Raw genomic sequence first — 13,585 nt, forward strand, 5'->3', positions numbered from 1 at the left:
AAACAGAAACTGGGAGTCAGGACATAATGGAACACAGAAAAAAGCATCCTTAAGGTCCCAGACTGTAAACCATTGTGCCTCTCCCAGTATTTGAGACAGAAAGGTGTATGGGTTGGATACAGCTGGGTATAAAGGGATCACAGCTACACTGATAAACCTGAGATCTTGCACCAGCCTCCACTGTCCATCAAGTTTTTGTACTCCTAAAATTGGAGTATTACAAGGGCTGTTACAGGACCTTATTACACTCTGAGCTTTAAAATTTTTCACAATATCCTGTACCCCTTTTTGGCCTCCAGTCTCAGGGGATACTATCTTTGGTAAGGAAAACAGATGGGATCCTTTAGCTTTATTTGAATCAAGCAGGCATTCTTTGCCTGTCCAAATTGTACCTTCATTGTCCAAATTGTACCTCCATTGCTCAAACCTCAGGATTAATCCCTTCTTCAAATAATGGGCAGCAGAGAGGGATCTTTTCCCTGACATTCACATAGACAATGGTTCCTGCTCTGGCTAACAAGTCCCACCCTAGTAAGGGAGTGGGACTTTTGGGCATGATGAGGAAGGCATGGGAGAAGAGCACAGCTCCCCAGTAAAAGCTTAGGGGCTAGGAGAAATATCGGGAAACTGCTTGTCCTAGGACTCCTCGGACAGTTACAGACTGGGAGGACAACCATCCAGGACAAGAGAGTAAAACTGAGAAGGCTGCACCAGTTTTCAGAAGAAGATCAACCTCCTGGCCCTCTATGGTTAACTTTACCCTGTGCTGGCCCTTGCCCCAGGCACCCTCAGTCCTACTGTTGGGCCATCTGGTTAGCCACCTCAGGGCCTGGGAACCTTTGTCCCCTGGGACAGTGTGCCTTCCAGTGATCCTCTCAGCACAGTGGGCAAGGACAAGGAGATGGTCCATTCCTCTTGGGACAATCTTTTTTAAAGTGTCCCAGTAGGCCACAGTGGTAGCAAGCTTTGCCAGACTGGTGGATAAGTCAAGCCTTTCCCCTTTCCAAGCCTCTTAGGTACACCTGCCTGAGGGCCACGACTAGGGCCGCGGCCTTTTTCTTGTCCCTCCTGTCCCTTTTAGCTTGTTCCTCCTGATCTCTATTATAAAACACCAAGGTTACCAGATTTAGTAATGATTCTAGACTTTGTTCTGGCCCCAGAATCAGCTTTTGGAGCTTTCCTCTAATGTCCACTGCTGATTGCATAATAAATTTGTCTTTTAGTATTAGCTGACCCTTGATGGAGTCTGGTGACAGGGGAGTATATTTTCTTAAGGCTTCCCGTAACTGCTCAAGGAAGGCTGTTGGGTTTTCTTCCTTTTCTGGGTTATGGTGGATAACACTGCGTAGTTCATTGGTTTCTTTCTAGTCCATCTTAACCCCTCGAGTACACAGGTCCATAGGTGCCTACAATTCCAGTCCCCAAGTTCTGAGTCAGGATCCCAGTAAGGGTCCACACTAGGGACGGCCAGTTGACCTGTAGGGAATCTTTCCCTTTCCTGTGGCGTCATTTTGTCATTCACTTGACTAAGGTATCAAGTGCCCCGAACTCTTGAGCCGCTGTTAAGAGCAGCATTTCTCTCATTACTGGTTAAGGTCTGACTAAGCAGTAACATGATATCTTTCCAAACTAGTTCAAAGGATTGACCCAGGCCCTGCAGAACATCTATGTATCTGTCTGGGTCATCTGAAAATTTTCCTAAGTCTGCCTTGATTTGCTTTAAGTCAGAAAGTGAAAAGGGAGCACATACTTTGGTTGGCTGAAATTTTCCTCCTACAGTCTGTAGAGGGCAGAGTTGGGGCATCCTAGTAGCCTGTGGTGCCTTGGTCGTTTCGGTTTTCCCTGATTCCACTTGGGTCATAGGAGCTGGAGAGAGCCTGTTGGCATTGGTGGAAGGAGGAGCCATAGGGAGTCTTAGGTATGAGGGTAGTCCCAGGGAGCGGCCAATAGAACATAAGTTTCAACCTTTACATAGTTGAGGATTATCTCGTAGAGACAAGAAAGTTTGCACATAGGGACTTCACTCCACTTACTTTCCCTCCTACAGAAAAGGTCTAATTGTAGAAGGGTAACTGTCAACCCTGGGGCAGTTACCCCAGCAGCACAGCACTCTGTAAATTTCCTGTGCCCTAGATGCATGATCATCTCGTGGGCCTTCCCCATTTGCCATGTTCAATTACACTTACCAGCGTAATGGGCATATCCTCACTGCCTAATGTCCTTTTTTGGCCACCTTAAAGGACATGGGGACTGACAGGTTTAGTGACCTGTACTGGTGTGCCCTTGAAGAACCAGGACAGTGAGGCTTAGGCAATGGGCACCATTTATATTCCTGAGCAAGGGTCCAATTAACATAGGTTTGACCATAAAACTCCCCCAGGAGGATAAATTCCTTGAGAAGGGTCTCTAAATATAACAATCTTAAAGCAAGTAATGGCTGACTGCAGGGCCAAGGCCAGGACAATGCCCTCTGGCCAAAGCCTTTTCTCCCCACTTTCCATCACAAGAGTATGGCCTATTGCTGTGGGCCCTGTAATTAATTATTTGAGTCTCAGACCAGGTCTGACTATGGTGCTCTAGATGGAGAGGTTCTGCCATACAGAGGGCTGATCCCAAACATGAGAAATGGTAGGTTGTAGGGTCCTGGCACCATTCGGTTGTATTGGGAAATTGTGGGTAACAGAAAATAAAATGTCCTACAGCCTCCAGTACACACACAGGCTCAAATTAAAGGGATGGAGGAAGATTTAACAAGCAAATAGAGAGCAAAAAAAAAGGGGGCTGCAATCCTAGTCTCTGATAAAACAGACTTTAAACCAACAAAGATCAAGAGAGACAAAGAAAGAGCGAAACTCCATCTCAAAAAAAAAAAAGAGACAAAGAAGGGCATTACATAATAGTAAAGGGATCAATGCAACAAGAAGAGCTAACTATCCTAAATATATATACACCCAGTATGAGAACACCCAGATACATAAAGCAAGTTCTTAACGACCTACAAAGAGACTTAAACTTCCACACAATAATAGTGGGAGACTTTAACACCCCACTGCCAATATGAGTCAGATCAACGAGACAGAAAATTAACAATGATATCCATGACTTGAACTCAGATCTGGACCAAGCAAACCTAATGGATATCTACAGAACTCTCCACCCCAAATCCACAGAATATACATTCTTCTCAGCATCACGTCACACTTACTCTAAAATTGACCACATAATTGGAAGTAAAACACTCCTCAGCAAATACAAAAGAATGGAAATCATAACAAACAGTCTCTCAAACCACAGTGTAATCAAATTAGAACTCAGGATTAAGAAACTCACTCAAAACCGCAAAACTACATAGAAACTGAACAACCTACTCCTGAATGGCTACTGGATAAATAATGAAACGAAGGTAGAAATAAAGATGTCCTTCAAAAACAATGAGAACGAAGACACAATGTACCAAAATCTCTGGGACACATTTTAATCAATGTCTAGAGGGAAATTTATAGCACTAAATGCCCACAAGAGAAATGAGGAAAGATCTAAAATCGACACCTTACCATCACAATTAAAAGAACTAGAGCAAGATCAAATTCAAAAGCCAGCAGAAGACAAGAATTAACTAAGACCAGAGTAGAACTGAAGGAGACAGAGACACAAAAAAACCCTTCAAAAAAAAAATCAACAAATCCAGGATCTGGTTTTTTGAAAAGATCAACAAAGTAGACCACTAGCCAGACTAATAAAGAAGAAAAGAGAGAAGAATCAAATAGATGCGATAAAAAATGAGAAAGGGGATATCACCACCTATCCCACAGAAATACAAACTACCATCAGAAAATGCTACAAACACTTCTATGCAAATAAACCAGTAAATCTAGAAGAAATGGATAAATTCTTGGACACTTACACCCTCCCAAGACTAAACCAGTAAGAAGCTAAATCCCTGAATAGACCAATAACAAGGTCTGAAATTGAGGCAGTAATTAATAGCCTACCAACCAAAAAAAGTCCAGGACCAGATGGGTTCACAGCCGAATTCTACCAGAGGTACAAAGAGGAGCTGATACTATTCCTTCTGAAACTATTCCAAACAATACAAAAAGAGGGAATCCTCCCTAACTCATTTTATGAGACCAACATCATCCTGATACCAAACCTGACAGAGACACAACTAAAAAAGGAAATTTCAGGCCAATATTGATGCCAAAATCATCAATAAAATACCGGCAAACTGAATCCAACAGCACATCAAAAAGCTTATCTGTCGCAATCAAGTCAGCTTCATCCTTGGGATGCAAGATTGGTTCAACATATGCAAATCCATAAACATAATCCATCACATAAACAGAACCAAAGACAAAAACCACATGAATAACTCAATAGATGCAGAGAAGGCCTTCAACAAATTCAACAGCCCTTTATGCTAAAAACTCTCAATAAACTGAGTATCAATGGAACATATCTCAAAATAATAAGAGCTATTCATGAAAAACCCACAGCCAGTATCATACTAAATGGGCAAAAACTGGAAGCACTCCCTTTGAAAGCCAGCACAAAACAAGGATGCCCTCTCTCACCACTCCTATTCAACATAGTATTGGAAATTCCGGCCAGGGCAATCAGGCAAGAAAAAGAAATAAAGGGTATTTGATTAGAAAAAGAGGAAATCAAATCGTCTCTATTTGCAGATGACATGATTGTATATTTAGAAGACCCTACTATCTCAGCCCAAAATTTCCTTAAGCTGATAAGCAACTTCAGCAAAGTCTCAGGATACAAAATCAATGTGCAAAAATCACAAGCATTCCTATATATATACCAGCAATAGACAGACAGACAGCCAAACCATGAGTGAACTCCCATTTACAATTGCTACAAAGAGAATAAAATACCTAGGAATACAACTAACAAGGCATGTGAATGACCTCTTCAAGAACTACAAACCACTGCTAAAGAAATAAGAGAGGACATAAACAGATGGAAGAATATTCCATGCTCATGGTTAGGAAGCATCAATATCATGAAAATGGCCATATTGCCCAAACTAATTTACAGATTCAAGGCTATCCCCATCAAGCTACTATTGTCTTTGTTCACAGAATTGGAAAAAAATACCTTAAACTTCATATGGAACCAAAAGAGAGCCCACATAGCCAAGACAATCCTAAGCAAAAAGAACAAAGCTGGAGGCATCACGTTACCTGACTTCAAACTATACTACAAGGCTACAGTAATCAAAACAGCACGGTACTGGTACCAAAACAGAGACATAGACCAATGGAACAGAACAGAGGCCTCGGAAATAAGACCACACATCTACAATCATCTGATCTTTGACAAACCTGACAAAAACAAACAATAGGGAAAGGATTCCCTATTTAATAAATGGTGTTGGGAAAACTATCTAGTCATATGCAGAAAGCTGAAACTGGATCCCTTCCTTACACCTTATACAAAAATTAACTCCAGGTGGATTAAAGATTTAAACCCAAGACCTAACACCATAAAATCCCTAGAAGAAAACCTGGGCAATACCATTCAGGACATAGGCATGGGCAAAGACTTCATGACTAAAACACCAAAAGCAATGGCAACAAAAGCCAAAATCGACAAATAGGATCCAATTAAACTTAAGCGTTTCTGCACAGCAAAAGAAACTGTCATCAGAGGAAACAGGCAACCTACAGAACGGGAGAAAAATTTTAGTCTACCCATCTGACAAAAGGCTAATATCCAGATTCTATGGTGAACTTAAACAAATTTACAAGAAAAAAAACAAACAACCCCATCAAAAAGTGGGTGAAGGATATGAACAGACACTTCTCAAAAGAAGACATTTATGCAGCCAATGACATATGAAAAAAAGTTCATCACTGGTCTAATTAAAGAAATGCAAATCAAAACCACACTGAGATACTATCTCATGCCAGTTAGAATGGTAATCATTAACAAATCAGGAGACAACAGATACTGGAGAGGATGTGGAGAAATAAGAACGCTTTTACACTATTGGTGGGAGTGTAAATTAATTCAACCATTGTTTAAGACAATGTGGCGATTCCTCAAAGATCGAGGTATAGAAATACCATTTGACCCAGCAATCTCATTACTGGGTATATACCCAAAGAATTATAAATCATTCTATTATAAAGACACATGCACACATATGTTTATTGCGGCACTGTTCACAATAGCAAAGACTTGGAACCAACTCAAATGCCCATTAATGATAGACTGGATAAAGAAAATGTGGCACATATACACCATGGAATACTATGCAGCCATTAAAAAGGACTGAGTTCATGTCCTTTGCAGGGACATGGATGAAGATGGAAACCATCATTCTCAGCAAACTGACACAAGAACAGAAAACAGAACACTGCACATTCTCACTCATAAGTGGGTGCCGAACAATAAGCACGCATGGACACAGAGAGGGGAACATCACAAACCAGGGCCTGCTGGGGAGTGGGGGTTAGGGGAGGGATAGCATTAGGAGAAATAATGTAGATGACGGGGTGATGGATGCAGCAAATCACCATGGCACATGTATACCTATGTAACAAACCTGCACATTCTGCACATGTACCTCAGAACTTAAAGTATAATAAAATAAACTTTTAAATAAAAACAGTACACATGGATTGGAAGAAAGGAAAATCACTTTCAATACTGGACAGCTGAATCACTACCCACCTTCTAGGAAAAAAATTACAAGAAAGTAACATAAGAAGAAACACAGGGCTGGATGCAGCACCTCACACCTGCAGTCCCAGCACACAGGGAGGCTAAGTCCAGTCGATTACTTAAGCCCAGGAGTTCAAGACCATCCTGGGCAACACAGTGAAACCCCATCTCTACAAAAAATACAAAACTAAGCTGGACGTATTGGCGCATGCCTGAAATCCCAGCTACTCAGAAGGCTTAAGCAGGAGGATCACTTAAGCCATGGAGGTGAAGGCTACAGTGAGCTAAGATGGTGCCACTGCACTCCAGCCTGGGTAACAGAGTGGCCCTGTCTCAAAAAAAAAAAAAGGAACAAGGAAAGCACATTTAAAATTAGTATATTACCTCTAACCCATTATTCATAGACTACATAAAAGAAATATGAATTGCAAAACATGAAATCTATTGTTACATAATTAGTAGTGATCTCATTGCGGTGGAACCTGGGTTAGAATTAGTTAACATTTTACCTAATTAAATGTCCTTTGGAAAGAACTTGAAGTAACATTTCTATAATTGTAAACATACCTTAAGCATCTCCATTTCTAAATCTTCATCGCTCTCAATTACGTAGGATGTATCATTTTCATTATCATTGGGAGATAAATGCTTTTAAAAAAAGTTGTAAGCATTAATTTCCAATATAATTGACCTCATATCCTCTTTTCTGCAGAATAAAACTCCTATATACTAGATATCTTAGACAACCTCCTCTCCCCTAATGGATAAATATATAATATATATTTATATGTTTATACGATAGATAAAAAAGGGAGAGAGAGAACAATAAACAAGGAAACAAAGAATAACAGAGAAAGAAAGAAATACAGTTAGGAATACAAAGTTAGATAAACAGATGAAATAAAATCCCTGATCTAAACAAGAACACAAAATGACAAGTTCAACTCAGGTTAAACAATGTCAAACTCTGTCTCCCAAACTTTTTGAGTATAAAAACTCTTTGCAATGTTGAAAAATGCCGTACAAAGAACAATAGTTGTTCTTTGACATCCACGATTTTACAAAGATTACAAAAAACTACCATAATTTTAATAGCTTTAAATAAATCAATATTTTACAAATGGCATTCTACACACATTTGAAAAATAGTGTCAGAGATGTTATTTATTCAGTCTATTGCCAACGTTTGGATATAAGGAAACTTTTCAATAATTTAGCATCTCCAGGAACCAAATGTCCAACAAGATGGGAGCCCCCACAAAAATCCATACAAAGAAAACCCTCAAAAAATGCCAAATATTTAAAGAGGAAGTAGGAAAAGGAAGTACAGCCTTAATTAACCTGCAAAATTTAATTAAAAAAATTGAAAATAAGTTTTTACTAGGAAAAAAAGTTTTTTATTTTTTTACAAGTTCTTTTACTTCTTATTTAATAAATGAAGAAAACGATACTTAGTACCCAATAAAAAATGGCAAAAACAGGTGTAAAAGATGTCAGTCAAATCATGAGATCCTAAGCCAGGCATGGTGGCTCATACCTGTATCCTAGCACTTTGGGAGGCCAAGGCAGGCAGATCACTTGAGGTCAGGAGTTCAAGACCAGCATGGCGAAAATGGTGAAACCCCATCTCTACTAAAAATACAAAAATAAGCCAGGCATGGTGGCAGACACCTGTAATCCCAGCTACTCAGGAGGCTGAGACAGGAGAAATCACTTGAACTGGGAGGTAGAGGTTGCAGTGAGTAGAGACGGCACCACTGCACTCCAGCCTGGGTGACAGAGTGAGACCCTGTCCCCCCCCAAAAAAAAAAGAAGGAACAAAGAAAGCACATTTAAAATTAGCATATTACCTCTAACTCATTATTCACAGACTACATAAGATAAAGGAAACATGAATTGGAAAACGTGAAATCTAATGTTATATAATTAGTAGCAATTTGACTGTGGTAGAACCTGGGTTAGAATTAGCTAATATTTTACTTAATGAAATGTCCTTTGAAGTAGTGTTTCTGTAATTTTAAACGTACCTTAAGCATCTCCATTTCTAAATCTTCATCGCTCTCAATTATGTAGGATGTATCCTTTTCATTATCATTGGGAGATAAACACTTTAAAAAGAAGTATTAAGCATTAATTCCCAATACAATTGATTTCATATCCTCTTTTCTGCAGAATAAAACTGCTACATACTAGATATCTTTACACAACTTCCTCTTCCCTAATGGATAATATATATATTTACATGTTTATACAATAGATTAAAAGGGGAGAGAGAAAACAATGAACAAGGAAACAAAGAACAAAAGAGAAAGAAAGAAATACAGTTAGGAATACAAAGTTAGATAAAGAGATGAAATAAAATCCCTGATCTAAACAAGAACACAAAATGACAAGTTCAACTCAGGTTAAACAATGTTAGACTCTGTCTCCCAAACTTTTTGAGTATAAGAACTCTTCACAATGTTGAAAAATGCTGCACAAAGAACAATAGTTGTTCTTTGACATCTATTGTTTTAAAAAAGATTACAAAAACCACTATGATTATAATAGCTTTAAATAAATGAGGATTTTACAAATAGCATTCTATACACATTTGAAAAATCGTGTCAGAGATGTTATTTATTCAGCTATTGCCAATGTTTGGATGTGAGGAAACTTTTCAATAGTTTGACATCTCCAGGAACCAAGTATCCAACAAGATGGGAGCCCCCACAAAAATCCATAGAAAGAAAACCCTCAAAAAATGCCAAGTATTTAAACAGGAAATAGGAAAAGGAAGTACAGCCTTAATTAACCTGCAAAATTTAAACAACAACAAAAAATTGAAAATAAGTTTTTACGAGGAAAAATATTCCTTTATTTTTTACAAGTTCTTTTACTTCTTATTTAATAAATAAATACTAATAATTAGTACTCAATTAAAAAATGGCAAAAATTGGTATAAAAGATACCAGTCAAATCATGAAATCCTAGGTGTGGTGGCTCACACTTGTAATCCCAGCACCTTGGGAGGCCGAGGTGGGCAGATCACTTGAGGTCAGGAGTTCGAGACCAGCCTGGCCAACATGGTGAAACCTCGTCTCAACTAAAAATATAAAAATCAGCCAGGCATGGTGGCGAGCACCTGTAATCTCAGCTACTGGGGAGGCTAAGGCAAAAGAATAGCTTGAACCAGGGAGGTAGAGGTTGCAGTGAGCCGAGACTGTGCCACTACACTCCAGCTTGGACGACAGAGCTAGATTCCATCTAAAAAAAAAAAACCTTGAAATCCTGGTAATTCTATAACTTTATATGAAACATATCATTAAAAGTGTATACCTAATCAGAAATTCCCAGAAAATCAAAGGTAAATGCAGATGTTAGCAAAAACTGGTATTTCCCAAAAGGGGAACATGCTTTATAAATGGTTGGTATAAGAATATTTTGAAACCCCTTTTAAGATAAAATGCATTTATATACTGATAGAAGTGATTACTAATAGTTACCAAAATATAGAGAACTGCTCAAATACTAAAATTTTTGTTGCCATTAGGAAGATGATGGGGAAATAACTCTAATTAAATGGTCAAATCTAATTTTTAAAAAAAACTTATCATGAAATAAAATACAAAATTTCAGAAAATACAAGCATCTTAAGTAATTTTGTAAACTAATGAAAAACAAATGAGAAATTAAGAAATTAATTTAATGAAGAAATTAAGGAAAAAATGTGACTATGAGATGACAGTAAAACTAGTGTCAAGGAAAAACATCAGGAGTTTACTAGAAACCCTCTCACATGAGCAAGCAAAGAAATTCTGGACCAGCCACAGTGGATCACACCGAGAATCCCAACACATTGGGAGGCCAAGGTAGGTGGATCCCACTTGAGTCCAGGAGTTGGAGACCAGTCTGGGCAAAACCCCATCTCTACAAAAAATACAAAAATTAGCTGAGTGTGGTGGCAGAGGCCTGTGGTTCCAGCTACTAGGGAGGCTGAGGTGGGAAGATCACTTAAGCCCAGGAGTTGAAAGCTGCAGGAAGCCAAGATTATGCCACTGCACTCCAGCCTGGAGGACAGAGCAAGACCCTGTCTCAAAAACAAGAAAGAAAAAACAATTCTGTATAAAGAAATAAAAACAACCCCCAAAAATCAAGTCAGAAGAGTCAACACTAGTAAATATGAAGAGAATCTACAAAAAGCAGAGATACCTATTATGAAAAAAGCATACGAAATTATAAAATAGCAAATTACTACAAATGTCTGTTGACACTATACAATCTTTCCACTACACAATGCTGCATATCATACTACGTCAGGAACAGCAAACTACGGCTCACAAGCCAAATGCGGCCCACTGCCTGTCTTTGTAGATAAAGTTTTATTGAAACACACACAGGCACATTTGTTTACATTTGTTTGTGGCTGCTTTCACACTACAATAGCAGAACTGAGTAACTGCAACAGAGACTCTACGTCCCACAAACCCTAAAATATTTACTATCCGCCCGTTTACAGAAAAAAAGCGAGACCCTACTAAAAACTAAAAATGTGCTTCCTCTTTATTTAGTACCTCAGTAGATTTATAAGCAGTATTACTAAGATATTCTTCCTGAGCCTGCTGTTCCAAAATTTGGAGTTCATGTTCTGTAATAGCTAAAGACATCAAACAAGCTCTTTCCGTATTCTCTTTCAATTTATTGTCTTCTACTCCATCTTCAAATCTATCTTCTTTTCGTTTCACTTTATTTCCAAGTACATCTTCTCCATCATGTTTAGCTAAATGATCAAGTGTTGGGTCCCATGTTTCATCTTCAAGGTTAATAAAATTTTTATGTTCTCTAATTTGTTTCTGTTGTACTGCCCCAGCAGTTGAATCTTCAAAGGATAATGAGTTTAAATTCCTGCTGGGCCTCAGTTCAGTCTCCATGTTAGTAGATGTAAATATCATCTTCCTCAGTGAATACAGATTTTCTGAAATATCCTTTAGTAAGATAGAAACCCTAAAAAAAATTAAGAAAGGTTAATTCAATTTTAATTGCATTAACTATAAGGACAAATTGTGAAGCTTTTTAATAAGTAAAAGCTTTCTAAGCTGACCTTACTTAAAAGATCCATAGTATTAAAGCTGTTCTTCATTCCCTAATGCCCATATATAATTACAGCTTATAGGCTACTCTTCAGCATCAAGGAACTTCTGCACCTACAGTTGACTTGTATGTTTACTAAGAGTCAGTAGTGCTTGGTCTTGAATTTGTTTAGGCCAACTACATGTTTTTTGTTGATTAATTAAGTGTAAAGTAAGTTGATGATACATGACCACACACACACAAAAAAAAAACCTATTTCATTAAATTCCAAGTTGAATACATGGAAAGATTTTGTAAATTTATTTTTTTGTTTAAAAAAAAAGTTGTTTAATTAAACTGTGATTAAAGAACCCTAAAAGTCTGAAGAAAAATCAAAATGCCTAGGACTCTGCATTCAGATTGCTTCAAGTGTCTTAATTTTTCACTCTGTCTTAAAGAATTGGAAATTGTCGGTGGTACATTACAAGTGTGGTTTAAACACAAAACGCTATGCAGAACTCCAAACAGCTGGCCTGTATATAATGAAAAAGCTTTGACATATACCAAAAGACTGGGAACAAACAAATATTTTTTAACATTATTATTATTATACTTTAAGTATAATACCTTTATCATTATTATAAGTTCTGGGGTACATGTGCAGATCATGCAGGTTTGTTACATATGTATACACATATCATGGCGGTTTGCTGCAACCATCCCCTGTCATCTACATTAGGTATTTCTCCTAATGTTATCCCTCCCCAATCATTAACACTTTAAGTTAAAAGAAAATTTTGGCCAAGCGCGATGGCTCACGCCGGTAATCCCAACACTCTGGGAAGCGAGGCAGGCGAATCACTCGAGGTCAGGAGTTCGAGACCAGCCTGGCCAACATGACAAACCCCTGTCTCTACTAAAAATACAAAAATTAGCCAGATGTGATGACACATGCCTATAATCTCAGCTACTCAGGAGGCTAAGGCAGGAGAATCGCTTGAATCCCAGAGGCAGAGGTTGCAGTGAGCTGAGATAGCACCACTACACTCCAGCCTGGGCAACAAGAACAAGACTCATCTCAAAAAAAAAAAGAAAAGAAAAAGAAAATTTTGATGATCCTGTTTTGGCTAATTTTTTCACTTCACTGATCAATTACTAGTCCCAACTGCAACACAAGAGTAGTTGTGCTATAATTTGAAAATGATGCTGTTTTGCATCTCCAAAAATCTCAGAACTTAACATTTTTGGAACAGAAAAAAATCAATTTCCCATCAGTAGGCAAATATAACAAGTGAGAAAATATGGATACGATGTATATAAATAAATACGAACTAAATTTCTTTACTCTTTAATTGCAGTTGCTAACGTATAACATCTTAACTAAGTAAGTTTAAATGACTATATTATAACCCAACCTAGTTAGTTGGAATGGAAAACACTGCTAGAGTGTAAAATAAGGAACAACATCTTGTCTATTTGTTAGAGCTAAAAGTATTTCATAAAAGCAGAAATTAGTGGAAGTGAAGGGAGTATGATGAGCATGGACATGTTTTACTCTTTAGTGATTTTGTTTAGGTCATCTAATATTTACGTATTTAAAATCAATACTTAATAAAATCTGGCATCCTTTTAAAATTTTATATTAACAATTCAAGTAAAAGTTTGATCCTTCATGGGAATAAACTATCAAAAGTACTAAGTGGTTTCAAAAGTTATTTCCAGTTACTTCCACACTGAAAACACCACTCCAAAGTTGGGCTCAAGCTTAAGCAGACAAAGTCTACATTAACACCAACAAAATCAAGAGCAAAATTAAATTCAAAAACTAAAAACACACTGCTACCATGTATTC

The 13,585-nt window shown here is 37.9% G+C and overlaps 1 protein-coding gene across 4 annotated transcripts in view; it reads right to left on the reverse strand.

Moving 5' to 3' along the window:
* WRN (WRN RecQ like helicase) overlaps positions 1-13,585 on the reverse strand; it is a 149,333-nt gene that overhangs the window by 92,851 nt on the left and 42,897 nt on the right. For all 4 annotated transcript variants that reach the window (XM_064368777.1, XM_064368775.1, XM_064368776.1 and 1 more), the window contains 3 exons: positions 11,238-11,667; positions 8,712-8,792; positions 7,252-7,332 (listed from right to left, as the gene is read on the reverse strand). In XM_064368777.1, coding sequence (XP_064224847.1) covers positions 7,252-7,332; positions 8,712-8,792; positions 11,238-11,667 — 592 coding nt within the window. The remainder of the gene's footprint in view (positions 1-7,251; positions 7,333-8,711; positions 8,793-11,237; positions 11,668-13,585) is intronic.

This window comes from Aotus nancymaae, unplaced genomic scaffold, assembly GCF_030222135.1.
Source record: "Aotus nancymaae isolate 86718 unplaced genomic scaffold, 86718_ANA_hifiasm-v0.15.2.pri h1tg000079l, whole genome shotgun sequence".
In the NCBI taxonomy this organism is placed as follows: domain Eukaryota; kingdom Metazoa; phylum Chordata; class Mammalia; order Primates; family Aotidae; genus Aotus; species Aotus nancymaae.